The sequence below is a fragment of the Mobula birostris genome, chromosome 29 (assembly GCF_030028105.1).
Source record: "Mobula birostris isolate sMobBir1 chromosome 29, sMobBir1.hap1, whole genome shotgun sequence".
Taxonomy (NCBI): domain Eukaryota; kingdom Metazoa; phylum Chordata; class Chondrichthyes; order Myliobatiformes; family Myliobatidae; genus Mobula; species Mobula birostris.
In genome coordinates, this window is record NC_092398.1 from 31,883,931 (window position 1) to 31,911,041 (window position 27,111).

The 27,111-nt window shown below is 46.0% G+C and overlaps 1 protein-coding gene across 1 annotated transcript; it reads right to left on the bottom strand.

Annotated features, from left to right (window-relative positions):
• Positions 1-1,189: 1,189 nt before the first annotated feature.
• LOC140190179 (uncharacterized) lies at positions 1,190-26,306 on the bottom strand. The gene is made up of 4 exons (XM_072246691.1): positions 26,258-26,306; positions 19,596-21,374; positions 11,358-11,659; positions 1,190-2,662 (listed from the first exon to the last, which is right to left on the bottom strand). The coding sequence occupies exons 2-4, from the start codon at positions 20,693-20,695 to the stop codon at positions 1,377-1,379; spliced, it is 2,688 nt and encodes an 895-aa protein (XP_072102792.1). The 5' UTR covers positions 20,696-21,374; positions 26,258-26,306; the 3' UTR covers positions 1,190-1,376.
• Positions 26,307-27,111: the final 805 nt, after the last annotated feature.

Genomic DNA, 27,111 nt, shown 5'->3' on the forward strand with positions numbered 1-27,111 from the left:
TTAGCAACAATAACAACACCCAACCCTCTCTCACAGGGAAACCAGTGACAATAGCAACAATTCCAGGAGTGAGAGGGTTAACATATGAGGAACGTTTGTCCGCTCTTGGAGTGTATTCCTTGGAGTTTAGAAGAATGAGGGGAGACCTCATGGAAACATTTCGAATGTTGAAAGGCATGGACAGAGTGGATGTGGCAAAGTTGTTTCCTCTGATGGGGGAGCCTAGTACGAGAGGGCATGACTTAAGGATTGAAGGGCGCCCATTCAGAACAGAAATGCAAAGAAATTTTTTTAGTCAGAGGGTGGTGAATCTATGGAATTCGTTGCCATGGGCAGCAGTGGAGGCCAAGTCATTGGGTGTATTTAAGGCAGAGATTGATAGGTATCTGAGTAGCCAGGGCATCAAAGGTTATGATGAGAAGGCGGGGGAGTGGGACTAAATGGGAGAATGGATCAGCTCATGATAAAATGGCGGAGCAGACTCGATGGGCCGAATGGCCGACTTCTGCTCCTTTGTCTTATGGTCTAAATCCCCAACCCCTCCCCACGGAAAAAGCAGTGACTAGAACAATCCCTGATTTGCAAAAACAGCAACAGTAGCATCAAAACCCCCAACTTCCCTCCCTCTCACACACAAAGGCCACCCATCCACCAATGAGCCACAAAAAAAATGCCAAAAAACCGAAGACGGCTAATTTTAATGACAGTCCAATCACACAAATCTCAGAACCCACTGTCAAGAGCCCCAAACTCTGCCTTGTGCTGACCCGTCTCTGGGTTCTGATCCTGCTCTATTGAACACACAACTCACAGTTCCATCATGCTTTCAGACTTCAGAGGACAGTGGCGTATTCTGACAACCCATCTGTGTGAAACACAGCCCATTGGAAGAAGTGAGAATGACCCATAACTTTGAAATGAGCAGGGAATAAGGAGGTTAACTACCAATGTCATCCTTCCTCGGTCCAGACACTTCTGGAACAAAAACATGTCAGAAATAACTGCAGTCAGCAGGAAAACCAAGGGAAACATCTTCACCCCACAGGGAGAGTGAGAGGTGAACAGCAGGGATAGATTTAAAAGGACTGTTGTTGAATGGACAAGCTGGCTACTACTGTACACTGGATGTATTATAGATTCACTAAGGAGCTGAGACAGTTTAAAATAGAACTGATTTATTTGTCACAGATCCAGAATATTAAACTCCAGATGCATTAAGTTGAACATCAGCAGAAGAAACTCCTGCAGTGCCCAGTGATCCAGCTGCAGAACTGGGTGTGACAACCAGCAGCAATAATTGCAGAGTTCAACATCAAGTCATTTTTGAACTTGCTCTGGATTCAGCAACTGTCATGGTTAAATATCCAGCAGGCAACTTATTTCACATTTTTCCCAGTGTGAACTCGGTAGTGCGTCACAAGGTTGGACGACTGACTGAATCCCTTCCCACATTCAGAGCAGATGAATGGTTTCTCCCCAGTGTGAACTGACCGGTGTCTTTGTAGGCTGAATAAGCTAGTGAATCCCTTCCCACATTCGGAACAGATGAACGGTCGCTCCCCAGTGTGAACTCGCTGGTGTACCTTCAGTTGAGTTGAGTAACGGAATCTCTTCCCACATTCAGAGCAGGGGAATGGTTTCTCCCCTGAGTGAACTCGCTGGTGGTGCTTTAGTTTAGATGCTTCAGTGAATCTCTTGCCACAATCTGAGCAGGTGAATGGTTTCTCCCTAGTGTGAACTCGCTGGTGTGGTTTCAGTTGAGTTGAGTAACGGAATCTCTTCCCACATTCAGAGCAGGTGAACGGCTTCTCCCCCGTGTGAACTCGCTGGTGTTGCTTCAGTTTGGATGCTTCAGCGAACCCCTTCCCACAATGTGAGCAGGTGAATGGCTTCTCCCCAGTGTGAACCCGCTGGTGTGTGTATAGGAGGGACGGCCGATTGAATCCCTTCCCACATTCAGAGCAGGTGTACAGCATCTGTCCCGTGTGAACTCGCTGATGATCCTTCAGTTCACATGACTGGATGAATCCCTTCCCACAGTCTGAGCAGATGAATGGCCTCTCCCCAGTGTGAACTAACCGGTGTCTCTGCAGATGGCTTAACTGAGTGTATCCCTTCCCACAATCGGAGCAGGTGTACAGCCTGTCCCCAGTGTGAACTTGCTGGTGTTCCAATAGGGAAGATGACCGAGTGAATCCCTTCCCACAGTCTGAGCAGGTGAACGGCCTCTCCCCAGTGTGAACCCGCTGGTGTAAATGTAGGTAGGATGGCCGAGTGAATCCCTTCCCACATTCAGAGCAGGTGAAGGGCCTCACTCCTGTGTGAACTGACTGGTGTAGCTTCAGATGAAACGACCGAGTGAATCGCTTCCCACAGTCTGAGCAGGCGAATGGTTTCTCTCCGGTGTGAACTAACTGGTGTTTCAGTAGGTAAGATGACTGACTGAATCCCTTCCCACAGTCTGAGCAGGTGAATGCCATCTCCCCAGTGTGAACTGTTTGGTGTATCTGTAGGTTGGATGAGTGAGTGAATCCCTTCCCACAGTCTGGGCAGACGTACGCCCTCTGTCCAATGTAAACCCACTCGTTTGTCAGTGGATCAGATGACCGAGTGAATATCTTCCCACACACAGGACATTTGAATGGTCCGTCTCCCTTCTGAACTCACTGGTGTGTCTGTGGGTGGGCTGAGTGAGTGAATGTCTTCCCAGACACAGAACTGGTGAACGGCCTCTCACCCCGTGTGAATTTTCTGATGGATCTTCAGCTCGGATGACAGAATGAATCACTCCCCGGAGTCAGGACAGGGGATTCTCTCGGTGTGGTGTGAACCTACTGATGGATCTTCAGGCTGGATGACTGAACAGATCCCTCCCAGACGCAGAGCTTCTCCCTAGTGTAAAGTCACTTGGTAGGGACTGCGGGCCGGGTGAGGGAATGAATCCTGTTCCACTCACAGAGCAGCTGAATGACCTCTCCACACAGTGAACTCACTGCAGTGCCTGCGGGTTGGCTGAGTGAGTTTCTGTTTGAGATTCCCGGACACAAATTCTTTGCTGCCTCTAACCTGTAAAAAGATGCACAAAATACATCAACGTCTGAAAGACAGCATTTTGTTTGAGATCACGTTAGTCTCAGCAGTGAGCTCTGATGTCACACGATTATACCAATGTTTAACATAAGTTGGAGGACCATCTCATCTTCTAACTGGGCATGGCTGAGGCATCTGGACTGACCATCAAACAAGAGAAAACCTGCAGATGCTGGAAATCAAAGAAATACACACAAAATGCTGGAGGAACTCCAGGCTGAGCAGCGTCTATGGAAGAGAGTAAACAGTCGCCATTTCAGGCCAAGATCCTTCATCAGGACTCTTGTCATCTGGTCTGACCATCAAGTTCTCTGACTGTTTTTCTGTTGGGATCAGAACAGGTCATTTCTGCCTGTCTTCAATCTGTGACTTGGCTTAGTTTGTCTCTTCCCATCGGGATAATTTCAAGATCCGGTCATGTCCCACAGTGCTACAAAGAGCACATGATTGATCCTGGAGTCTTTCTAATTACTCTGACCCCTACCCACTCCCGCGCCCCCCACCCCCCCATGGTGACTGATGGTGGTGAACTCACCAACAGCAATGCCAGTGAATGACATGGGGAGGGCAGCATTTCTCATTAGAGTGTGGCACTTTTGTGATGTGAAAGCTGCAGGTCACTTGCTACCCAGGACAAAGGTGTTAGATATCTTTATGTACCCAGCAAGAATGGGACAAAACATATTCTCACGGGTAGAAAGAAGAGGGAGAACATAGATGATTTTATTCAAGTGCAAACCTTCCAACAATAACTGGCGCTTTCATTGCCTGGAAGACATTGGAGATGAACTCAAATCATATTTTTGTTTTGAGTTCCTAATCCTTGGATTTAGAGAGTTGGAGCTTAGCAGTGTTTGGGAGATGCATGCTCCCATTCCCTTTGTCTGCTTTTCCAAACACGCCCTATGGACTGGCAGGGAAAATGCTGGAAGTGTCTCCCATGGCTGCCTCAATACCCAGTAAACCCCACGAGTGAGATACTAGTCTCCCTGCAGTCGTGATAGCAGATTCCACAATCACAGGAACAGGGACAAGTCTCTGTGGATGCAATAGAGACACACAGGTGCCAGGGTAGGGATGTCTCTGATCGGGTCCACAGCTTTCTAAAGGGGGGTGGGGGTGAGTAGCCAGAGCCCTGTTACATATTGGCATCAATGACATAGGTAGGAGAGGGGAGGAGGTCCCAAAGTGAGATTTTGTGGAGCTAGGTAGTAAACTGAAAAACAGTAGTAATCTCTAGATTTCTGCCCGTGCCATGCCCCAGTGAGGGTAAGAATAGGATGCTTTAGCAGGTGAATGCGTGGCTGAGGAACTGGTATAGGGGCAGGGGTTCAGATTTTTGGATAATTGGGATCTCTGCTGCGGAAGGAATGACTTGTAGAAAAGAGACGAGTTCACCCGAACCCGACTCGGATCAATATCCTTGTGGGCAGGTTTGCGAGGGTGGTTCAGGAGGGTGTAAACTAATTTGGCAGCGGGGGGTGGGAGCCAGAATGATGGTGTTTAGGATGAAGTAGTTTGTTTACAAACAGAGGCACTGAGCAGCACGGAGAGGCTGATGATAGGGAAAAAGTACGATCAGCAGAATGAATACAGGTCTGAAGGTGTGCGGTATATGGAATGAGGTAGATGAAATTGTAGCACACTTACAGGATTGGCAGGTATGACGCCATGGGTATTACTGAATCATGGCTGAAAGAAGATTATAGTCATGAAAGATGTCCAAGGATGCACAGTATATCGAAAGGACAGGCAGGAAGACAGAGGGAGTTGCGTGGCTCTGTTGGTAGAAAATGAAATCAAATCATGACAAAGTCCATTTGGCCCATTGAGTCTGCTCCACCATTTCATCATGGCTGATCCATTTTCCCTCTCAGCCCCAATCTCCTGTCTTCCCCCCCCATATTCCTTCATGCCCTGACCAATCAAGAACCTATCAATCTCTGCCTTAAATATACATAAAGTCTTTGCCTCCACAGCTGTCTGTGACACTCAAGTCCACAGATTCACCATTCTCTGGCTTAAGAAATCCCTCCACTTCTCCTTTTTAAAAGGACGCCCCTCTATTCTGAGGCTGTGGTCCTCTGGTCTTAGACTCTCCTACCATAGGAAACATCCTATCCACATCCACCCTATCAAGGCCTTTCAGCATTCGATAGGTTTCAGTGAAGTCACCCCTTATTCCCTGAATTCCAGTGAACAGAGGCCCAGAGCTATCAAATGCTCTTCATATGACAAACCATTTAATCCTGGAACCAGTTTTGAACCCTCTCCAGTTTCTAAGATAAGGGTGAAAAACTGCTCACAATACTCCAAGTGAGGCCTTGCCACTGCTTTATAAAGTCTCAACATCACATCCTTTGCTTTTATATTCTATTCCTCTTGAAATAAGTGATAACATTGCATTTGCCTTCCTCACTGCAGACTCAATCTGCAAATTAACCTTCAGGGAATCCTGCACCGTTTGGGCCTCAGTTTTTTTCATATTTTCTCTCAATTTAGAAAATAACCCATTCATGTCTTCTACCAAAGTACATGACCATACACCTCCTGACAGTGCATTTCATCTGCCATTCTCCTAATATGTCTGTCCTTCTGCAGCCTCTCTACTTTCTGAAAACTACCTGCCCCTCCACCTATCTTCGTATCGCCTGCAGACTTTGCAACAAAGCCATCAAATATGTCATCCAAATCCTTGATGTATAACATAAAAAGAACCGGTCCCAACGCAGACCCCTGTGGAACACTACTCGAAAAGACTCCCTTGATTCCCACTCTTTGCCTCTGCCAATCAGCCACTGTTTTATCCACACTGGAATCTTTCCTGTAATACTGTGGGCTCATAACTTGTTAAGAAGCCTCATGTGTGGAACCTGGTCAAAAGCCTTCTGAAAATACAAGTACACAACATCGACCTTTGTCTATTCTGCTTGTCATTCCTTCAAAGAATTCCAAGAGATTTGTCAGGCAAGATTTTCCCTTGAGGAAACCATGCTGATTTTGGCCTATTTTATCACGTGCCTCCAAGTACCCTGAGACCTCATTCTTAACAATTCACTCCAACATCTTCCCAACCACTGAGGTCAGACTAACTGGCCTATAATTTATTTTCTTCTGCCTCTGTCCACCTTGAAGAGTGGAGTGATATTTGCAATTTCCCAGTCTTCTGCAACATTTCCAGAATCTAGTGAATCTTGAAAGACCATTACTGATGCCTCCACCATCTCGTCAGCCACTCCTTTCAGATCACTGGGGTGTACACCATGTGTTCCAGGTGCCCTTTCTACCTGCAGACCTTTCAATTTCCCAACTAGTAATGGTAACTTCACACACTTCATGCCCCCTGATAACTGGAACTTCCACCATACTGCTAGTAGCTTCCACAGTGAAGACTGATGCAAAATATTTATTCAGTTCGTCTGACATTTCCTTGCCCCCCACCCCCCCCGCTCCCATTACTGCCTTTCCAGCATTTTTTTCCAGTGGTATGATATCCACTCTCACCTCTCTTTTAGATTTTCTGCATCTGAAGAAACTTTTGATCTACTCTTTGGCTTTGACTTCTCTTGTTAGCCACGGCTGTATAAGCTTGCTTTCAGAATACTTCTTCCTCTTTGGGATGCATATATGGTGTGCCTTCTGAATTGCTTCCAGAAATCCCCGGCATTGCTGCTCTGTTATCATCCCTGCCAGTGTTCTTTTCCAATCAACTTTGGCCAACTCTTCTCCTTCTCAAATTACAGAGTGAAGTCTATCATGTTATTATCACCGGCCCTTAAGGGTTCTTTTACCTGAAGCTCTCTGATCAATTCCAGTTCATTGCACAACACCCAATCCAGAATAGCTGATTCCCCAGTGGGCTCAACCACGAGCTGCTCTTAAAAAGCCATCTCATAGGCATCCTAGAAATTCCCCTACTGGGATCTACACCAACCTGGTTTTCCCAATCTACCTGCATATTGAAATCCCCCATGACTATTGTATCACTGCCCTTTTGGCATGCATATTCTGTCTACCATTGTAATTTGTAGACCACCTCCTTACAACTGTTTGGGGGTTTGTATATAACTTCCATCAGGGTCTTTTCACTCTTGCAGTTCCTTAGCTCTCTCCACAATGACTCAACACCTAGATTACTAGGTGTAGTGCTTTGTACTCTACGAGGGGTGATTGATAAGTTCGTAGCCTAAGGTAGAAGGAGTCAATTTTAGAAAACCTGGCACATTTATTTTTCAACATAGTCCCCTCCTACATTTACACACTTAGTCCAGCGGTCGTGGAGCATACGGATTCCTTCTTTGTAGAAGTCGGCATTTTGGACCTCCAGAAAGTGGTCCACAGCAGGGGTGATTGATAAGTTTGTGGCCTAAGGTAGAAGGAGATGAGTTCTTAACTTCAAACCTTCTGCATAATCACTCAAAGAGTTGAACTGCACGTGTATGTAACGGGAGCTGTATAACTCATCTCCTTCTACCTTAGGCAACGAACTTATCAACTTTGAGGCTCCTCTACTGCCATGACGAGGCTAAACTCAGGTTGGAGGAGCCACACCTCATATACCGTCTAGGTAGTCTCCAGCCCCTTGGTATGAACATAGAATTCTCCAACTTCCAGTAATTCCCTCCCCCTCCCTTCCCCTATCCCTATTTCACTCTGCCCCCTCCACCAGCTGCCTATCACCTCCCTCATGGTTCCGCCTCCTTCTACTATCCATTGTGTTTTCCCCTATTCCTTCTTCACCTTCCCTCCCCCACCTCTTTATCTTCCCCTTACTGGTTTTTCACCTGGCACCTACCAGCCTTCTCCTTCCCACCCTCCCCCCATCTTCTTTATAGGGCCTCTGCCCCCTCCTTGTTCAGTCCTGACGAAGAGTTCTGGCCCGAAACATTGATTGATCGTTTCCATGGATGCTGCCCGACCTGCTGAGTTCCTCCAGCGTGTTGTGAGTGTTGCTTTGACCCCAGCATCTGCAGAGTATTTTGTATTAAGGAACTGGAGCTGCAGCCGAATGACCTTTGACTCCTATGGGAGAATGCGGAGGTGAGAGACAGGAGCTACAGGGAGGGAGTCACACCTAAGCTGCAGGAGACGGGTAACTGGGCGACTGTCAGGAGAAGGAGGGGAAATGCACAGCCAGTGCAGAGTACACCTGTGGTTGTCCCCCTCAATAATAAGTATACAACTTTCGATACTATTGAGGGGGATGACCTACCAATCGGGAGCCACAGTGACCTGGTCTCTGAGGCTGGTGCTGTGGCTCAGAAGAGCAGAGAGGTGAAGAGGTTTGCAGCAGATCCCATAGTCAGAGGAACAGAGACAAGGTTCTGTGGGCACGATAAAGACACCCAGATGGTATGTTGCCTCCCTGGTGTCAGGATCAGGGATGTCTTGGATCAGGTCCGTGGCTTTCTCAAGGGCGAAGGTGAGCAGCCAGAAGACTTGGTACATATTGGCACCAATGATGTAGGTAGAGAAGGTGAAGGGGTCCTGAAGAGAGATTTGAGGGAGCTAGGTAGAAAGCTGAAAAACAGGAGCTCCAGAGTAGTACCTCTGAATTGCTGCCTGTGGCACGCTCCAATGAGGTTAAGAATGGGATGATTTGGCAGGTGAATACATGGCTGAGGAGCTGGTGCAGGGAATGGGGTTCAGCTTTATGGATCATTGGGATTTCTACATTACCTGTACAAAAGGGACTGGTTACATCTGAACCCGAGGGAACCTTACAGGCAGGTTGGCTGGAGTTGTTCAGCAGGGTCCATACTAATTTTGCAGGGGGATGGGAACCGGAGTGAGAGGGCTGAGGATGAGGTAGTTGGTTTACAAATAGAGGCAGTGTGTAGTGAGACTCCTAGCAAGGAAAGGCTGACGATAGGGCAAAATAGGTTTGGTCGCCGGCCGCTTGACCATGGTTTTTCGGTCGGGCGCTGGACGCTTGGAGAGATTCAGTGGGGGGCGGGCGGCCGTGGTCGAGTGGTCGGCGACTTGGGCCATAGTCTGGTGAGGAGGGTGTGAGGACACCCAGCAGGACTAAAAAAAAACAAGACCTGACAAAGGGCGGATGAGCTCCTTATGAGCCAATGGCCATCTTCTGTGGAAGAGATTAAAGCCTCACCACGTATCTACGAATTGTGTGCGATGCACCTAGGTGGAAGAGACATGATGAACTTGGGCGCTGCACCGTGTGCCTGGACCTGCCCAAGGCATCCGCCTAAGGAAGGGCCGAGCTCGGAGAAGCGGCCGCGGCTGGAGGCCGACGCAGCCTCGGGCTCGGGTTTGGCGGGGGCAGCGGTAGGCGGCTCCAAGGCGGCCAGTGAGAACAAACTGGAGGAGAGGCTGTACTCGGTGCTGTCGCAAGATCAAAGTAGATGGACATGCACAGCTGCCAACCCCGGATTCGGGACGGCACCCACTGACTGACTGACTGAGGGCAAAATCGCAGTCAACAGGATGAGTTGAAAAGTTGAAAGTAGACAAAATTGAAAAGGGTGAATACAGGACCAAAAATGTTATATTTGAATGTGCGCAGAATAAGGGAGATGAGGTTGTAGCACAGATACAGATTGGCATGAATGATGTTGTAGGCATCACTGAATTATATCTGAAAGAAGATTATAGCTGGGAATTTAAAGCTCAAGGATACATATTGAAAAGACAGGCAGGGAGGAAAAGGGGTGGCGTTGCTCTGTTGGTGAAAGATTACATCAGATCATTAGAAAGAGGTGACATAGATCAGAAGGTGTTGTATCATTGTAGGTAGAGCTAAGGAACTGTAAAGGTAAAAAGACCCTGATGGGAGTTATATACAAATCCCAAAACAGATGTAAGAACATGGTCTATAAAGTTCAACAGGAGATAGAAAATGGATGTCAAAAGGGAAATGAGGGGTTTCAGTATGCAGGTAGATTGAGAAAATCAGGGTTGGTGCTGGATCCCAAGAGGGGGAGTTTCTAGAATGATTGTTTTTTTAGGGGAGCTCATGGTAGAATCCACCAGGGGATCAGCTATTCTGGATTGGCTGTTGCGTAAGAAAGTGTCACATGGTAAAATAGGCCGTAGTCAACACGGTTTCCTTAGGGGAAAATCTTGCCCAACAAATCTAATCCAATTCTTTGAAGAATCAACAAGCAGGATAGATAAGGGAGAATCGGTGGATGCTGTGTACCTGGATTTTCAGAAGGTCTTTGACAAGGTGCTTAGCAAGTTAAAAGCCCATGGTGTTACAGGAAAGATTCTAGCATGGATACAGCATTGGCTGATTGGCAGGAGGCAAAGAATGGGAATAAATGGAGCCTTTACTGGTTGGCTGCCAGTGACTAGTAGTATTCCACAGGGCTCTGTGTTGGAATTGCCCCATTTTGCATTATATGTCAATGATTTGGATGCTGAAATTGTTGGCTTCATGGCCAAGTTTGTGGATGATATGAAGATAGGTGCAGGGACAGGTGGCTTGAGGAAGTACAGGCTACAGAAGGACTTTGATAGATTAGGAGAATAGGCACAGTGGCAGATGGAATACAATGCCGGAAAGTGTCCGGTCATGCACTTTGGTAGAAGAAATAAAAGTGTAGAGACTATGTTTTTGCAAATGGAGAGAACATTCAAAATTCTGAGCTGCAAAGACCTTGTCAGGATTCCCTAAAGGTTAATTTGCAGGTTGAGCCACTGGTGAGGAAGGCAAATGCAATGTTACCATTTATTTCAAGAGGACAAGAATATAAATACAAGGATGTAATGTTGAGGCTTTATAAAGCACTGGTGATGCCTCATTTGACATATTGTGAGCAGTTTTTAGCCTTTTATCTAAGAAAAGATGTGCTGACATTGCAAGGGGTTCAAAGAAGGTTTACAAAAATGACTCCAGGATTGAAAGGCTTCTCATACGAGGAGCATTTGATGTCTGAGCTTCTAGTCACTGCAATTCACAAGAATGAGGGAAGATCTCACTGAAATCTGTTGAATGTTGAAAGGCAGCAATAGAGTGGGTGTGGAGAGGTTGTGTTCGATGGTGGGTGAGTCTAAAACCAGAGGACACAGTCAGAGAACGGAGATCAGGACGAATTCCTTCAGCCAGTCGGGTGATGAATCTGTGGAATTCTTTGGAGACCAAGTCACTGGGTATATTTAAAGCAGAGGTTGAAAGATTCTTGATTAGGCAGGGTATGAACTGATAAGGGGAGAAGATAGGAGATTGGGGCTGAAAGGGAAAGTAGACGGAGAAGACTCGATGGGCCAAATGGCCTATTCCGTCCCATCTCCTATGGTCCTACCGGCCCCGGCTCCAGCGATGCGCATGCGCCGCAGAAATGGTGCCAGCACCTTCGCTAAACAGCCGAAAGCTCCCCGGGGCCCGAGTGCAGAACGTCCGATGAAGGGAACCCGGGTGGTGTCCCGGAGCAGAAGTTGTCGGGGTACGGACATCTGTGTTGATAAACCTCCACCCGGAGCCCTATTCCTACCTGCTGCCGATTTTCCAGAGCCCTTTTGTCCATTGAGCGCATGCGCCAATTTCGGGCGGCTCAGCGGCAGCTGCGCCTGCGCATTTGATTGCTGCCTCACCCGAAGGCGAATTCTGAAGCGCGGAGAACTCTGGGATGTAAGGTGCCATTAAAAGTATCTGGCTGCGGCGGCTGAAAACGCAGCAGTTAAGTTAATGCAACAAGCTCCCGCATGCAATATACTCAGTATCAACAGTGTGTCAAATGACATTCTCCAACCCACTTACAAATCCAGAGATAAAACCCAAGTTGCTAGAAATGCGTATGGAACAACGCACACAAAATGCAGGAGATACTCAGCAAGTCAGACGGCACCTAAACAGAGGAATAAACAGTCTAGACATGGTGCAGTGTCTAGGCCTGAAACGGCGACTCTCTGCATAGATGCTGCCTCAACGTAGCATAGTGCAGCGTAGGTTCACGAGGTTAATTCCCGGGACGGCGGGACTGTCATATGTTGAAAATTGGAGCGACTGGGGTTGTATACACTGGAATTTAGAAGGATGAGAGGGAATCTGATTGAAACATATAAGATTATTAAGGGATTGGACACGCTAGAGGCAGGAAACATGTTCCCGATGTTGGGGGAGTCCAGAACCAGAGGCCACAGTTTAAGAATAAGGGGTAGACGATTTAGAACGGAGTTGAGGAAAAACTTTTTCACACAGAGGGTTGTGGTTCTGTGGAATGCTCTGCCCAGAAGGCAGTGGAGGCCAGTTCTCTGGATTCTTTCAAGAAAGAGTTAGATAGAGCTCTTAAAGATAGCGGAGTGAAGGGATATGGGGAGAAGGCAGGAAAAGGGTACTGATTGTGGATGATCAGCCATGATCACAGTGAATGGTGGTGCTGGCTTGAAGGGCTGAATGGTCTACTCCTGCACCTATTGTCTATTGTCAACGTTTTGCAGAAATAAACTTTGCAGAAATCAGTGAAAATGACCCAAAACGTTGAAAAGAGCAGGGAAGTAGGAGTTTATGATATTCTGCTCTGGTACAGGGTCCTGAGGAATGGGAAATATTTGGGACAAAACCCAAGTGAACTCGACTTCAGGAGGCAACAGAAATTCATAGAGAAAATTCACAGTAAACCTCTTCACCCACAATGTGGTGACCAACTGTAAGCTATCACAGGTAGAGTGAGAGGTGAACGGCAGGGATAGATTTTAAAGGACTGTTGTGGAATGGAAACATTGGCAGGGACCAGCTGGGCTGGGTTCGCTCCCTACTGTACACGGCATGTGTTGTAGATTCCCTAAGCACCTGGGGCCTACAACGGATTTATTTGTCACAGACCCAGAATATTAAACTCCAGACCCATTAAAGGTGAACATCTCTCCTCCATTGTCCAGTGATCACAATGAGTTAAGGTTCACTTTAAGAGGTTGGTCTGCCAGCTTGTCTCTTTCTCCTCTACCCACCATCTGATTTTTCCTATTCTTAGATGCTGCCTGATCTGCTAAATTCCTCCAACATTTAGTGCATGTGTTGCTTTGGATTTCCAGCATCTGCAGAATCTCTTATGTTTATGAACACTGTGTACAGTTTCATCCACCCTGTTATAGGAAAGATGTTAATAAACTAGAAAGATTGCAGAAGAGAGTTACCAGGAACTTGGCTGGACTTACAGTATTGGCAACATTTTAAAACTATTCAGATATATACATGGAGAGGAGAGCTTTAAAGAATTATGGACCAAATGCAGGCAGTTGGAAACTAGCCCACTGGGCAATACCAGCAATGCGGACGTCAGGCCAAAGGTCTTGTTTCCGTAACATCATAAGATATAACTGCATCATAACTTCCCAACTAGAAATCAAATATGATGGCAGAATATAGAATTAATAGTAAGACTCTTGGCAGCGTGGAGGATCAGAAGGATCTTGGGGTCCGAGCCCATAGGACACTCAAAGCATCTGCCCAGGTTGACTCTGTGGTTAAGGAGGTGTACGGTATATTGGCCTTCATCAATCGTGGAATTGAATTTAGGAGCTGAGAGGTAATGTTGCAGCTATATAGGACTCTGGTCACACCCCACTTGGAGTAATGCACTCAGTTCTGGTCACCCCACTACAGGAAGGATGTGGAAACCATAGAAAGGGTGCAGAGGAGATTTATAAGTATGTTGCCTGGATTGGGGAGCATGCTTTATGAGAATAGGTTGAGTGAAGTCGGCCTTTCCTCCTTGGAGTGGTGGAGGATGAGAGGTGACCTGATAGAGGTGTACAAGATGATGAGACGCATTGATCATGTGGATAGTCAGAGTCCTTTTCCTGGGGCTGAAATGACTAACACGAGAGGGCACAGTTTTAAGGTGCTTGGAAGTGGGAACAGAGGGGATGTCAGGCATAAGTTTTTTACATAGAGAGTGATGAGTGCTTGGAATGGGCTGCCAGCAAAGGTGGTGGAGGCAGATACGCCAGGGTCTTTTAAGAGTGTCCTGGATAGGTACATGGAGCTTAGAAAAATAGAGGGTTATGGGTAACCCCAGTTAATTTCTAAAGTAAGTACATGTTTGGCACAGCATTGTGGGCCGAAGGGCCTGTACTGTGCTGTAGGTTTTCTACGTTTCAATGTCTCCTTGGGTACTATGGTGTACAATGTGTGCCAATTACACCCACTCACTGCTTTTAAACTCTCTATCTGTGATTTGACTCAACGTGTCTCTGTCCATAGCTATAGCTTAAAAGTTCTGAACATATCTGTGACGGGGTCCTGAATTACCCCTATGAACTGTGCTTTTTAAAAGAGAGAGAGAGTTGTGGAACACAGACACATTGTTAGAAAGAGAGAGAGAGGCAAAGACTTCTTTGAGATGGTGTTATGGTTTTTTGGCAGCGTGTTTACAATTTTGCAAGGACACTAGCGGCGTCCAAGTTCTTACAGAGAGAGAAGGGAGGAGCTGCTTGATGGACAGCTGGTGTTCAGCACGGTGAGATAAATAGAAGGTCAGCTGTTAGACCTACAGACACATGGTTTTGGACACTGAATGAGCTTTGCTGTACCCACAGAAAAGGTGGATTTTTGGAGGATCGATCAGTGGTCCTCGCAGTGTGAAAAGGGTGTGACTGTTGGGGAGTTATTTGTGTGTCCAACACTCGCCTGGGTTGATAATTCCACCACAGAAGAACGGTCCCCTTTGTTGTGGTCACAGTCGGTGACTTCGAAAGGATTTTGGAGGACAACGGGAAGATCAACGGCATCAGCTCACCTGAAGACTCAAATCTCTCCCTCTCTCTCTCCATCACTACTCAACTCAATACCACGAAATGAACTGAACCGTACTCATCATCGTAAGACTATTTATCCCTAGACTTGAAGAAGTTTGGTTTTCATATATTTCCACACTTACATATATATATATAAAATCATTGCCAACCTGTTTGATTTATCTGCATTTATATTACTGTATTGCGTAGTTACTAATGAATACCATTAGTTAACAGCAATACCAGACTCCAAAGTGTTTTCCATTTCTGCTGGTTCTTTAACCCATCATGGGGTACGTGACATACCCCACTGTCGTCCGAGGAGCACAAGGTATTTACACAACTGCTCCTGAAGACTTTCTGGTCACTGTGATCCTGAGGTGATTGAGGATGGTGAACTTAGCAATGGCAATGGCACTGAAGGTCAGTGGTAGTTCTTTCCGACTTTCTTGTTGGAGCTCGTTAATGTGTGGAACATTTGTAGTGTAAGGTCACTTGTTACCCAAGGCTGAGGTGTTCGTTATCATTGCACACCCAGACAGAATGGAATAAACAGTGGTCTCACGTGGCAGAAGGATCGAAAATCAGGTAACACTTAACCAAAGAGATTTGCTGAAGAACCAAACGTGACACATTTTAATTCACTGGCTGTCCGACTCAGTTTTTTCTCTCAGGCCTCAATCTCAACTATTCCCATTTGCTGCTGAGGTATGGATGTCAATTATTCTGGTCATCGGACCTGAATCTCAATGTTCCACTTCAATTGGTAGAAAAATCACATTAATTACTTATCTGAAAGTTACATTATAAATACTTCATGCGAGATAAACGCAGAACTATTTCTTTTTGTCCACGTCCCAAATGCTTAGATTTAGATATCAAAATCTTAGCTGTGCCTTAGAGGCACAACTTTGGACTCTCGGCACCAACACACTTGATTTATGTGTGCAGCTCGGAGATTTCTAGATAAGAACAGTGCCATTGAAAATGTTTAAAAGCATTGCCTTCTCTCTGCAAAACAGTGCCATGCTATCAATCTTTTAAGAGTCACAGAGAAGTACAGCACAGAAATAGGTCCTTCAGCTCATCTAGTCTGTATTGAAACAAATTAAGCTGTCTCCTCCCATTGAACTACACCAGGGCCATAGCCCTCCATATTCCTACTATCCATGTACCTATCCAAACCTCTCTTAAACATTGAAATCGAGCTCGCATGCACCACTTGTACTAGCAGCTCATTCCACTCTCACAACTCTCTTGAGTGAAGAAGTTTCCCCTCATTTTTCCCTTTTAAACTTCTCACCTTTCACCCTTAGCCCATGATCTCTGGTTATAGTCCCACCCAACCTCAGTCAAGAAAGTCTGTTTGCATCTTCCCTATCTCTACCTTTCATAATTTTGTACACTTCCATCAAATCTCCTATCTTCTAAAGAATATAGATCTAAGCTATTCAATCTTTCCTTATGACTCAGATCATCCAGACCTGGCAACACCCTCGTAAATTTTCTCTGCACTCTTTCAACCTTGTTCACATCTTTCCTGTAGCTAGGTGACCAAAAGTGCATACAATTCTCCAAATTAGGTCTCACCAATGTCATTAACAATTTCAGCATAACATCCCATCTTCTTTAGTCAATGCATTGATTTATAAGGGCCAATGTGCCAAAAGCGATTTTTTACGACCCTACCTGTTATGCCACTTTCAATGAATTATGGATCTGTATTCCCAGATCCCTTTGTTCTACCACACTCCTCAGTGCTCTACCGCTCACTATGTAAGACCTACCCTAGCTGGTCCTACTGAATTGCAAAACCTTGCACTTATCTGCATTAATTTCCATCTGCCATTTTTCAGCCCCTTGTTCCCACTGATATAGATCCCTCTGCAAGCCATGATAGTCTTCCTTACTGTCCACTACACCCCTAACCTTGGTGTCATGAACAGATTTGCTGATCCAGATAACCACATTATCATCTTGATCACTGATATACTGGACATACAACAAAGACCCAGCACCAATCCCTGCAGCACACCACTAGTAACAGACCTCCAGTTAGAGAGGCAACCCTCTGCTACCACTCTGACTTCTCCCACAAAGTCAATGTCTAATCCGATTTACTACCTCACCCTCAACGCTGAGCAACTGAACCTTTCTGACCAGTCTCCCATGCAGGATGTTGTCAAATGCCTTCCATTTAGACAACATCTATTGCCTTATCTTCATCCATTTTCCTGGCACCTTCCTTGAAAAACTCTATAAAATTGGTTAGACATGACGTACCAAGCACAAAGCCATGCTGACTATCCTTAACCAGCCCATGTCTATCTAAGTACTTACATATCAGGTCCCTTAGAATACTTTCCAATAACTTTCCCACAACTGATGTCAGACTCACCAGCCTATAAATTCCAGGTTTCTGTTTAGAGCCTTTTTTAAACAGTGGAACAACATTGGCTATCCTCCAACCTTCTGGTACCTCTCCCGTCGCTAAGGATGCTTTAAAAATCTCTGCTAGGACCCCAGCAATTTCTGAACTCGCCCCCTATAAGGTTCAAGGGGACACCTTGTCAGGCCCTGGGGATTAATCCACCCTGATTTGCCCCAGGGTAGCAAGCACCTCCTCCTCCTCTGGGTCTCCCGTTTGTTTTGGCTCCACAGATGGAATACCATTCTGGTCCTCCAGAGGGCCCATTTTGACCCTTGCAGCCCCATTGCTCTTAACATATCTGTAGAATCCCTTGGGATTCGTCTTTACCTTGCCTGCTAGAGCAACTTCATCTTTTCTTTTAGCCTTCCTGATTTTTTTTTTTATTAAGTGTTCTCTTTCATTTCCTTTATTCCATAAGCTCTTCATTTGTTCCTACTTGTTTATACGGGCTATGCACCTTTCTTCTCTTAGCCAGGGCCTCAGTATCTCTTGAAAACCAAGGTTCCCTACACTTGTCGTCTTTACCTTTTATTCTGACAGGCACATACAAGCTTCAGACTCCCAAAATTTCGTTTTTGGAGGCCTCCCACTTTCCAAGTACACCTTTGCCACAAAACAGCCAGTCCCAATCCACACTGGCCAGACAATTTCTGATACCATCAAAATTTAGAATCTCAACCTGCGTATGAGACCTATCTTTTTTACTTTGAGATTAATGCCATTGTTGTAACTGGATACAGAGTTCCCCTATACATACTTCTGTCACCTGCCTTATTCCCTAACTGCAGATCCAACAACGCACACCCTCTCATTGGGACTTCCATGTACTGATGAAGGAAACTTTCCTGAACACATTTGACAAACTCTATCCTATCTAGTCCTTTTGCAGTACAGGATTCCCAGTCAACAGGTGAAAAGTTAAAATCTCGTACTATAACAATATTATGTTTCTTGTAATAGTCTGCAGTTGCTTTACCAATTTGTTCCTCTAATTCCCTGGGACTGTTGAATGGTCTGTAATATAGCTCCGTTAATGTAGTCATCCCTTCCTTATTCCTCAGTTCCACCCATAAAGCCTCACTAGTTGAGCTGTCCAGTCTGTCCTGACAGAACCCTGCCGTGACATTTTCCCCAACTAGTAACGTCATCCCTCTTCCTTTAATCTCTCTCACTCTGTCTAAAGCCATAGAACACCAGAATATTGAGCTGCCAGTCCTGCCCCTCCTGTCTCACTAACGGCTACAATGTCTTAATTCCAGGTGTTGATCCACGCCCTGAACTCATCCGCCTATCTTAAGATACTTCTTGCATTGAAATATACATAGCTCAGGACACTGGTCGCTCCATGCTCAACCTTTCAATTCCTGACTTTGTTTGAGGTCTTATCATCTGCTTCCATAACCTCCCCACTAACTGTTCTGGCACTCTGGTCCCCATCCCCAAGCAGCTCTAGTTGAAACCCCACTGTGCAGCATTAACAAACCTCCCTGAGTTCTTTGTGAGAACGCAGAAGCCAATTTAAATCAGCAAGCTCCCAGAAGCAATAGGCGTTGTGTGTGTCAACGTCAATCAGCTTCCAAACGTAGCTGCTCTGCCACACCCCCTCCCGAACCCCTGCTCATCATGAGCTCTTATGCCTATCACTGTCAAGAGCCCCATACTCCACCCCGTGCTGACCCATCTCTGGCTTCTGATCCTGATCTATTTAACACTCAACTGATGGTTCCCCATTATGCTTTCAGACTTTAGAGGACAGTGGTGTCTTCCAACAACCTCTCGCTCTCTCCGTGGTGTTGAGACACAGATCTTTGGAAGAATTGAGAATGACACATAACATTGAAATGAGCAGGGAATAAGGAGGTTAGCTACTAATGTCATTTTTTTCTCGGTCCAGACACTTATGGAACAAAAACATGTCAGGAATAACTGCAGTCAGCAGGAAGTCTTGCAGGAAAATCAAGGGAAACAACTTCGCCCACAGAGTGGTGACTGTTTCGAACCCATCACCACAGGGAGAGTGAGAGGTTGTTAGATTACACCACTGTCCTCTTGGATGCATGGATGGATTTAAAAGGACTGTCATGGAACGGACAAGCTGGCTACTACGGTACACTAGATGTGTTATAGATTCACGAAGTAGCCAAGACGGAGTTTAAAATAGAACTGATTTATTTGTCACAGATCCACAATATTTAACTCCAGACGCATTAAGTTGAACATCAGCAGAAGAAGCTCCTGCAGTGCCCAGTGATCCAGCTGCAGAACTGGGTGAGATGAGCAGCAGTAATAATTGCAGAGTTCAACATCAAGTCACTTTAGAACTTGCTACTGGATTCAGCAACTGTCATGGTTAAATATCTAGCAGGCAACTTACTTCACATTTTTCCCAGTGTGAACTCGGTAGTGCGTCACAAGGCTGGATGACTGACTGAATCCTTTCCCACATTCAGAGCAGATGAACGGTCGCTCCCCAGTGTGAACTCGCCGGTGTAGTTTTAGCTGAGTTGAGTAAGGGAATCCCTTCCCACAATCTGAACAGGTGAATGGTTTCTCCCCAGCGTGAACTGACTGGTGCCTACGTAGGACAAACGAGCTAGTGAATCCCTTCCCACATTCAGAGCAGATGAATGGCCTCTCTCCAGTGTGAATTCGCTGGTGTAGATTCAGCTCAGAGGACACAGGAAATCCCTTGCCACAATATGAGCAGATGAATGGTTTCTCCCCAGTGTGAACTGACTGGTGTCTTTGTAGGCCGAATGCACTCGTGAATGCCTTCCCACATTCAGAGCAGGTGAACGGCTTCTCCCCAGTGTGAACTCGCTGGTGTCGCTTCAGTGTGGATGCTTCAGCGAACCCCTTCCCACAATGTGAGCAGGTGAATGGCTTCTCCCCAGTGTGAACCCGCTGGTGTGTGTATAGGAGGGACGGCCGATTGAATCCCTTCCCACATTCAGAGCAGGTGTACAGCATCTGTCCCGTGTGAACTCGCTGATGATCCTTTAGTTCACATGACAGAATAAATCCCTTCCCACAGTCTGAGCAGATGAACGGCCTCTCCCCGGTGTGAACTAACCGGTGTCTCTGTAGGTGGCTTAACTGAGTGTATCCCTTCCCACAGTCGGAGCAGGTGAACAGCCTTTCCCCAGTGTGAACTTGCTGGTGTTCCAGTAGGGAAGATGACCGAGTGAATCCTTTCCCACAGTCTGAGCAGGTGAACGGCCTCTCCCCAGTGTGAACCCGCTGGTGTAAATGTAGGTAGGATGGCCGAGTGAATCCCTTCCCACATTCAGAGCAGGTGAAGGGCCTCACTCCTGTGTGAACTGACTGGTGTAGCTTCAGATGAAACGACCGAGTGAATCGCTTCCCACAGTCTGAGCAGGCGAATGGTTTCTCTCCGGTGTGAACTAACTGGTGTTTCAGTAGGTAAGATGACTGACTGAATCCCTTCCCACAGTCTGAGCAGGCGAATGCCATCTCCCCAGTGTGAACTGTTTGGTGTGTCTGTAGGTTGGATGAGTGAGTGAATCCCTTCCAAATCTGGGCAGACGTATGCCCTCTGTCCAGTGTAAACCCACTCGTTTGTCAGTGGATCAGATGACCGAGTTTTCACACACAGGACAGGCTGTCTCCCTTGTGAACTCACTAGTGTGTCTGTGGGTGGGCTGAGTGAGTAAATGTCTTCCCAGACACGGAACTGGTGAACGGCCTCTCACCCGTGTGAATTTTCTGATGGATCTTCAGCTCGGATGACAGAATGAATCGCTCCCCGAAGTCAGAACAGATGAACCTCTCAGTATGGTGTGAATGTACTGATGGATCTTCAGGCTGGATGACTGAACAGATCCCTCCCACACACAGAGCGGGTGAATGGCTTCTCCCCTGTGTAAACTCACTGGTGGGTCTGCAGTTCGGCTGAGTGTGTGAATCCCATCCCAAACACAGAGCAGGTAAATGGCACCTCTACGTACTGTTAACTCACTGGTGTATTCGTGGATCGGTTGAGTGAGTGAATCCCTTCTCTCACACAAAGCAGGCGTTAGGGGCTCTCTCCGCACTGTGAACTCACTGAGGTGTCTGTGGGTCGCACTGAGTGAGTGAATCCCTTATTGTTTTGTTTGAGATTCCAGGACACCAATTCTTTGCTGTCTTCAACCTGTAAAAAGATTCAGAAAATACATGAAATGGGTGAAGGACAGTATTTCCGATGAGATCACTTTAGTCTCAATGGTGGGCTCTAGGTCACACGGTTCTACCAAGGTTCAACCAAGTTGGAGGAACAGCTCCTCTCCTTTTAACTGGGCACGGCTGAGACATCCGGTCTGACCATCAAGTTCTCTGACTGTTTTTCTGTTGGGATCAGAACGGGCCATTTCTGCCTGTCTTCAATCTGTGACTTTACTCAGTTTGTCTCTTCCCTTTGGGATAATTTCAAGATCTGGGTATGTCCCACAAAGAGCACATGGTATCACATGGCAGATCCTAACTACTCTGACCCCTACCCAGCCGTTCCCCTCCCCCCCCCCAACGGTGACTGATGGTGGTGAACTCACCAACAGCTATGCCAGTGTTTGACATGGGGAGGGCAGCATTTCTCATTGGAGTGTAGCACTTTTGTGATGCGAAAGCTGCAGATCACTTGCTACTCAGGACAAAGATGTTAGATATCGTTATGCCAGTGACGATGAGACAAGACATATTCTCACGGGTAGAAAGAGGAGGTAGAACATTGATGATTTTTCTCAGGAACCAAACCAGATGGGAGGATTTTGTTCCTTTTTTACCTACCAACACTAACTAGTGTTTTCACTGACCAAAAGGTAGACTCTTCATCAGAGATTAACTCCAATTATATTTTTGTTCTAAGTTCCTTTCCTTGGATTTAGAGAGTTGGACTTTGGCAGTGTTTGGAACATCCATCCACTCCCATTCTATTCTGAAGCTCTGTCCTCAGTTCTTAGACTCTCCCACCATCCTCTCCACATCCATCTATCAAGGCCTTTCACTAATCGATAGATCTCAATTATCACCCCTCATTCTTCTGAATACAAGTGAGTACACGCCCAGGGCTACCAAACGCTCTTCCTATGTCAGCTGTTTAACCCTGGAATCATTTTCATGAGCCTCCTTTGAACCCTCTCCAGTTTCAGCACATCCATTCTAAGATAAGGGACGCAAAACTGCTCACAATATTCCAAGTGAGGCTTCAGCAGTGATTTATAAAGTCTCAACATTACACCCTTACTTTTATATTCTAGTGCTCCTGAAATAAATGCTAACATCGCAGTTGCCTTCCTCACCACAGACTCAAATTGCACATTAACCTTTAGGGAATCCTAAACAGACTCCCAAGTCCCTTTGCATCTCAGTTTTTTGTATTTTCTCTCCATTTTGAAAATAGTCAACACTTTCATTTCTTCTACCAAAGTGCATGTCCATATACCCACCAACACTATTTTCCACCTGCCATTCTTGGCCCATCCTCCTAACCTGATCGATCCACGCTAATATCTTTCCTCTGATACCATGGGCTCTTAATTTGTTACTCAGCCTCATGTGTGGCACCTTATCAAAGGCTTACTCAAAATCCAAGAACACAGGATCAACCGATTCTCCTTTGTCTATTCTGCTTGTCATTTCTTCAAAGAATTCCAACAGATTTGTTAGGCAGGATTTTTCCTTGAGGAAACCATGCTGACTACAGGCTATTTTACCATGTGTCTCCAAGTACCCCAAAACCTCATCCTTAACAATTGACTCTAACATCCTCCAGATCAGCGATCCTCAACCACCGGGCCACCAAGTATGTGCTACCGGGCCGTGAGGAAACTATACCAGTCAGCTGCACCTTTCCTCATTCCCTGTCACGCACTGTTGAACTTGAACGTAGGGTTGCCAACTGTCCCGTATTTGCTGGGACATCCCGTATATTGGGCTAAATTGGTTTGTCCCATATGGGACCACCCTTGTCCCGTATTTCCCCCGCTAAGGTAGAGTGTTCCTATGAAACCTTTCACGCCGAAATGGCGTAAAGTGAAGAAGCAATTACCATTAATTTATATGGGGAAAAGTTTTTGAGCGTTCCCAGACCCAAAAAATAACCTACCAAATAACACCTAAAACCTAAAGTAACTCTGACATATAGTAAAAGCAACAATGATATGATAAATACACAGCCTATATAAAGTAGAAATAATGTATGTACAGTGTAGTCAGGAAGATTAAGCCAAAACCAATTTGTGGAAAAAAAAATCGGCACGTACGCGCACGCATGTGCACACAGGTGCCCGCGCAAGGCTTCATGGTCATGGTAGTCTTTCTCGGGGTAAACACAAGTATCCCATCAGCACACACAAAAAATGCTGGTGAATGTAGCAGGCCAGGCAGCATCTATAGGAAGAGGTACAGTCAACGTTTCGGGCCGGGACCCTTCGTCAGGATTTGACTGCTACTTTTGTTCCTTATTTGGGAGTGAGAAAGTTGGCAACCCTAACTGTAAAAGACATGTTGAGGTGAGTTTAACCCTACTTGAACCCCTCCCACCCCCCTCCCCACCTCAGTTGGCCAGTCCTCAAGAATATTGTCAATAATAAACCGGTCCGCGGTGCAAAAAAGGTTGGGGACCCCTGCCCCAGATCATTACTAATGGCTCCTCAATCTTGTCAGCCACTTTTCAGTATTAATAACACAATATAATTTACCCTGTAATTTGAGAAGGAGAAGCTCAAGTCAAATGTATCAGTGTTACAATGGAGTAAAGAGATTTACAGAGGCATGAGGGAGCAGTTGAACAAAATTCACAGGAAAAGAACACTGGCAGGGATGACAGCAGAGCAGCAATGGCTGGAATTTCTGGAAGTAGTTCGGAAGGCACAGGATATATACATCCCAAAGAGATGTATATATCCTGTCCCTCTGAACTATGTATATATCCTGCGCCTGTGTCTCGAACAGGAAGAATTATACTAAAGGGAGGATGGCACAACAGGGGCTAACAAGAGAACTCAAAGCAATCACGAAAGCTAAAAGAAGGGCATATAATAGAGCAAAAATTAGTGGGAAGCTAGAGGACTGGAAAGCTTTTAAAAACCAACAGAATGCAACTAAAAAACTTGTAAAAATGGAATACGAAGGTAAGCTAGTCAATAACATTAAAGATGATCCCAAAAGTTTCTTCAAATATTGAGAGTAAAAGAGAGGCGAGAGTAGATATTAGACCACTACATAATTATGTAGCTGTGATAGTAATGGGTGACAAGGAAATAGCGAACGGACTGAATAAGTAGTTTTCATCAGTCTTCACTGATGAAGACACTAGCAGTGTGCCAGAAGTTTGAGTGTCAGAGGGCAGAGTTGTGCAAAGTTGCCATTACTAGGAAGAAGGTTTTAAGGAAACTGAAAGGTCTGAAGGTGGATTAGTCACCTGGACCAGATGGTGTACACCCCAGAGTTCTGTAAGAGCTGGCAGAAGAGATTGCTGAGGCATTAGTAATGATCCTTCAACAATCAATTGTTTCTGACATGGTTCCTGAGGAATGGAAAATTGCAAATGTCACTCCACTCTTCAAGAAGATAGAGAGGCAGAAGAAAGCCAGTTGTTCTGCCCTCAGTGGTTGGGACAATGTTGGAGCCGAGTGTTAAGGAGGTGGTTCAGAGTACTTGGAGGTACATGATCAAATAGGCCGTAGTCAGCACGGTTTCCTTACAGGAAAATATTGTCAAACAAATCAAATGAAATTCTTTGAAGAATTAATAAACAGCATAGACAAAGGAGAATTGGTGGATGTTGTATGCTTGGATGTGCAGAAAGCCTTTGACAAGGTGCTAAACATGAGACTACTTAACAAATTAAGAGCCCATGGTTTTAGATGAAATATATTCAGTATGGATAGAACATTGGCTGATTGGCAGGAGGCAAAGAATGGGAATAAAGGGAGCCTTTTCTGATTGGTTGCCAGAGATGAGTTGTGCTCCACAGGGTTTTGTCTTGGGAATGCTTCTTTTTATATTATATGTCAATGATTTGGATGTTGAAATTGTTGGCTTTGTGGCCGTGTTTGCAGATGACACGAAGATAGTGTCGAGAAGTGTATGGTCATGCACTTCGGTAGAAGAAATGCAAGCGTAAACTATTTTCTAAATGGAGAGAAAATTCAAATTTCTGAGGTGCCAAGTGTCTTGGGAGTCCTTGTGCAGGATTCCCTAAAGGTTATTCTACAAGTTCATTCCGTGGTGAGGAAGACAAATGCGATGTTAGTACTCATTTTGAGAGCAGTAGAATATACAAGCAAGAATGCAATGTTGTGCCTTTTTAAAGCACTGGTGGGGTCTCACTTGGAGTACTGTGAGCAGTTTTAGGCCCCTTACCTAAGAACGAATGTGCTGACTTTTCAAGAAGTTCAAAGGTTTACAAAAAATAATCCAGTGATTGAAAAGCTTAACATATAAGGAGCGTTTGAATGCTCTGGGTTTCAGAAGAATGAGGACACATCTCAGTCAAATCTACCTAATGTTGAAAGGCATGGCTGGAGTGTATATGGAGAGGGTGCTTCCTATGTGGGGGAAGTCTAAGACTAGAGGACACAGCCTTAGAAAGGAGACGAGGAAGAATTTCTTCAGCCAGAGAATGGTGAATCTGTGGAATTCGTTATCATAGGCGGCTGTGGAAGGCAAATCATTGGGTATCTTTAAGGCAAAGTTTGATGGATTTTTGATTAGTCAGGGCATGAAGGGATAAGGGCAGAAAGTGGACTAGCCACGATGAAATGGCGGAGCAGACTCGACGGGCCAAATGGCCTGATTCTGCCCCATCTCCTATGGGCTTATCGGCCACAGACCCAGCGATGCGCATGCGCAGCAGAGAGCCTCCCCCAGGGCCCAAGTACGGATCGTGCGGCTCGGCTGAGAGGGAGGGAGAATATAGGACCATATCGGCGTGCGGGATCACGTTGTGTCCGCAGCCCGCAGAAATTACCACTCACTCAGGGCGCAGCCTCTGTTAAATTTAAAAAAAACCTTCTCGCAGAGCTCCGCTCCTACCTGCCACCGACGTCCCCAAGCCTTTTGTCCGCTGTGCGCACGCGCGATTGCCGGGACTTTGCGACACCTGCGCATGCGCATTTGTTCGCCGCCGCGCCTAAAGGCGATTGCTGAAGCGCGTTAAACTCCGGGATGCGACGTACAGTACTTTACAAATTGTCCGCAAGCGGCGGCTCAAAGCCACGTGCTTCAAAGACAGCGAGTGTTTTTACATTGAAAGTGCAGCAGCTCCCACAAACAACACAACCGTGTTTCAAATATCAAACTTCAACCCACTTACAAGTGCAGATATAAAACCCAAGAGATTCTGCAGATGCTGGAAATGCGTATGGAACAACGCACACGAAGTGCAGGAGGGACTCAGCAAGTCAGGCAGCATCTAAACAGAAGAATAACCAGTCTAGGCATGGTGAAGTGTCTATGCCTGAAACGGATGCTACCTCAGCGTTTTGCAGGAATAAACTTCATTTTTCAGTCATTTACGGTTCCAAATGTTGCGGATCTTTCATTTGTACCCACATCCTGCTGGGCTGATACACTCCTCCAGACCCCACCACTTTCTGAAGCTCTATAGCTCCGACTGGTGCTGGTCCCTCTTTGGCTTCGAACATTTACCGACCATTCACCTGTTACACGTTACGTTCTGCTGTTTATTCCAACAACCCTGCCGTGTGAGGCATTGCCTTTTGAAATCGGTGAAAATGACCCAACACGTTGAAAAGAGCAGGAAGAAGGATTTTAACCACCTATGAAATTCTGCTCTGGCACAAAGTCCTGGTGAATAGAGAAATATTTGGAACAAAGCCCAAGTGAACTCGACTTCTGCAAGCGACAAAGAGTCATAGAGGAAGTTA

Excerpts from the sequence above, each read along its gene's own strand:
- LOC140190179 (XM_072246691.1), bottom strand. The coding sequence starts at position 20,695 with ATGGCATTCGCCTGCTCAGACTGTGGGAAGGGATTCAGTCAGTCATCT. Across the intron at positions 11,660-19,595 it reads CACACTGGGAAAAATGTGAA|AATTCGCCTTCGGGTGAGGC; the intron begins GTAAGTTGCCTG and ends TCCGCGCTTCAG. Across the intron at positions 2,663-11,357 it reads CATCGCTGGAGCCGGGGCCG|TTCAGAAGGGAGACGGACCA; the intron begins GTAGGACCATAG and ends CACACCAGTGAG.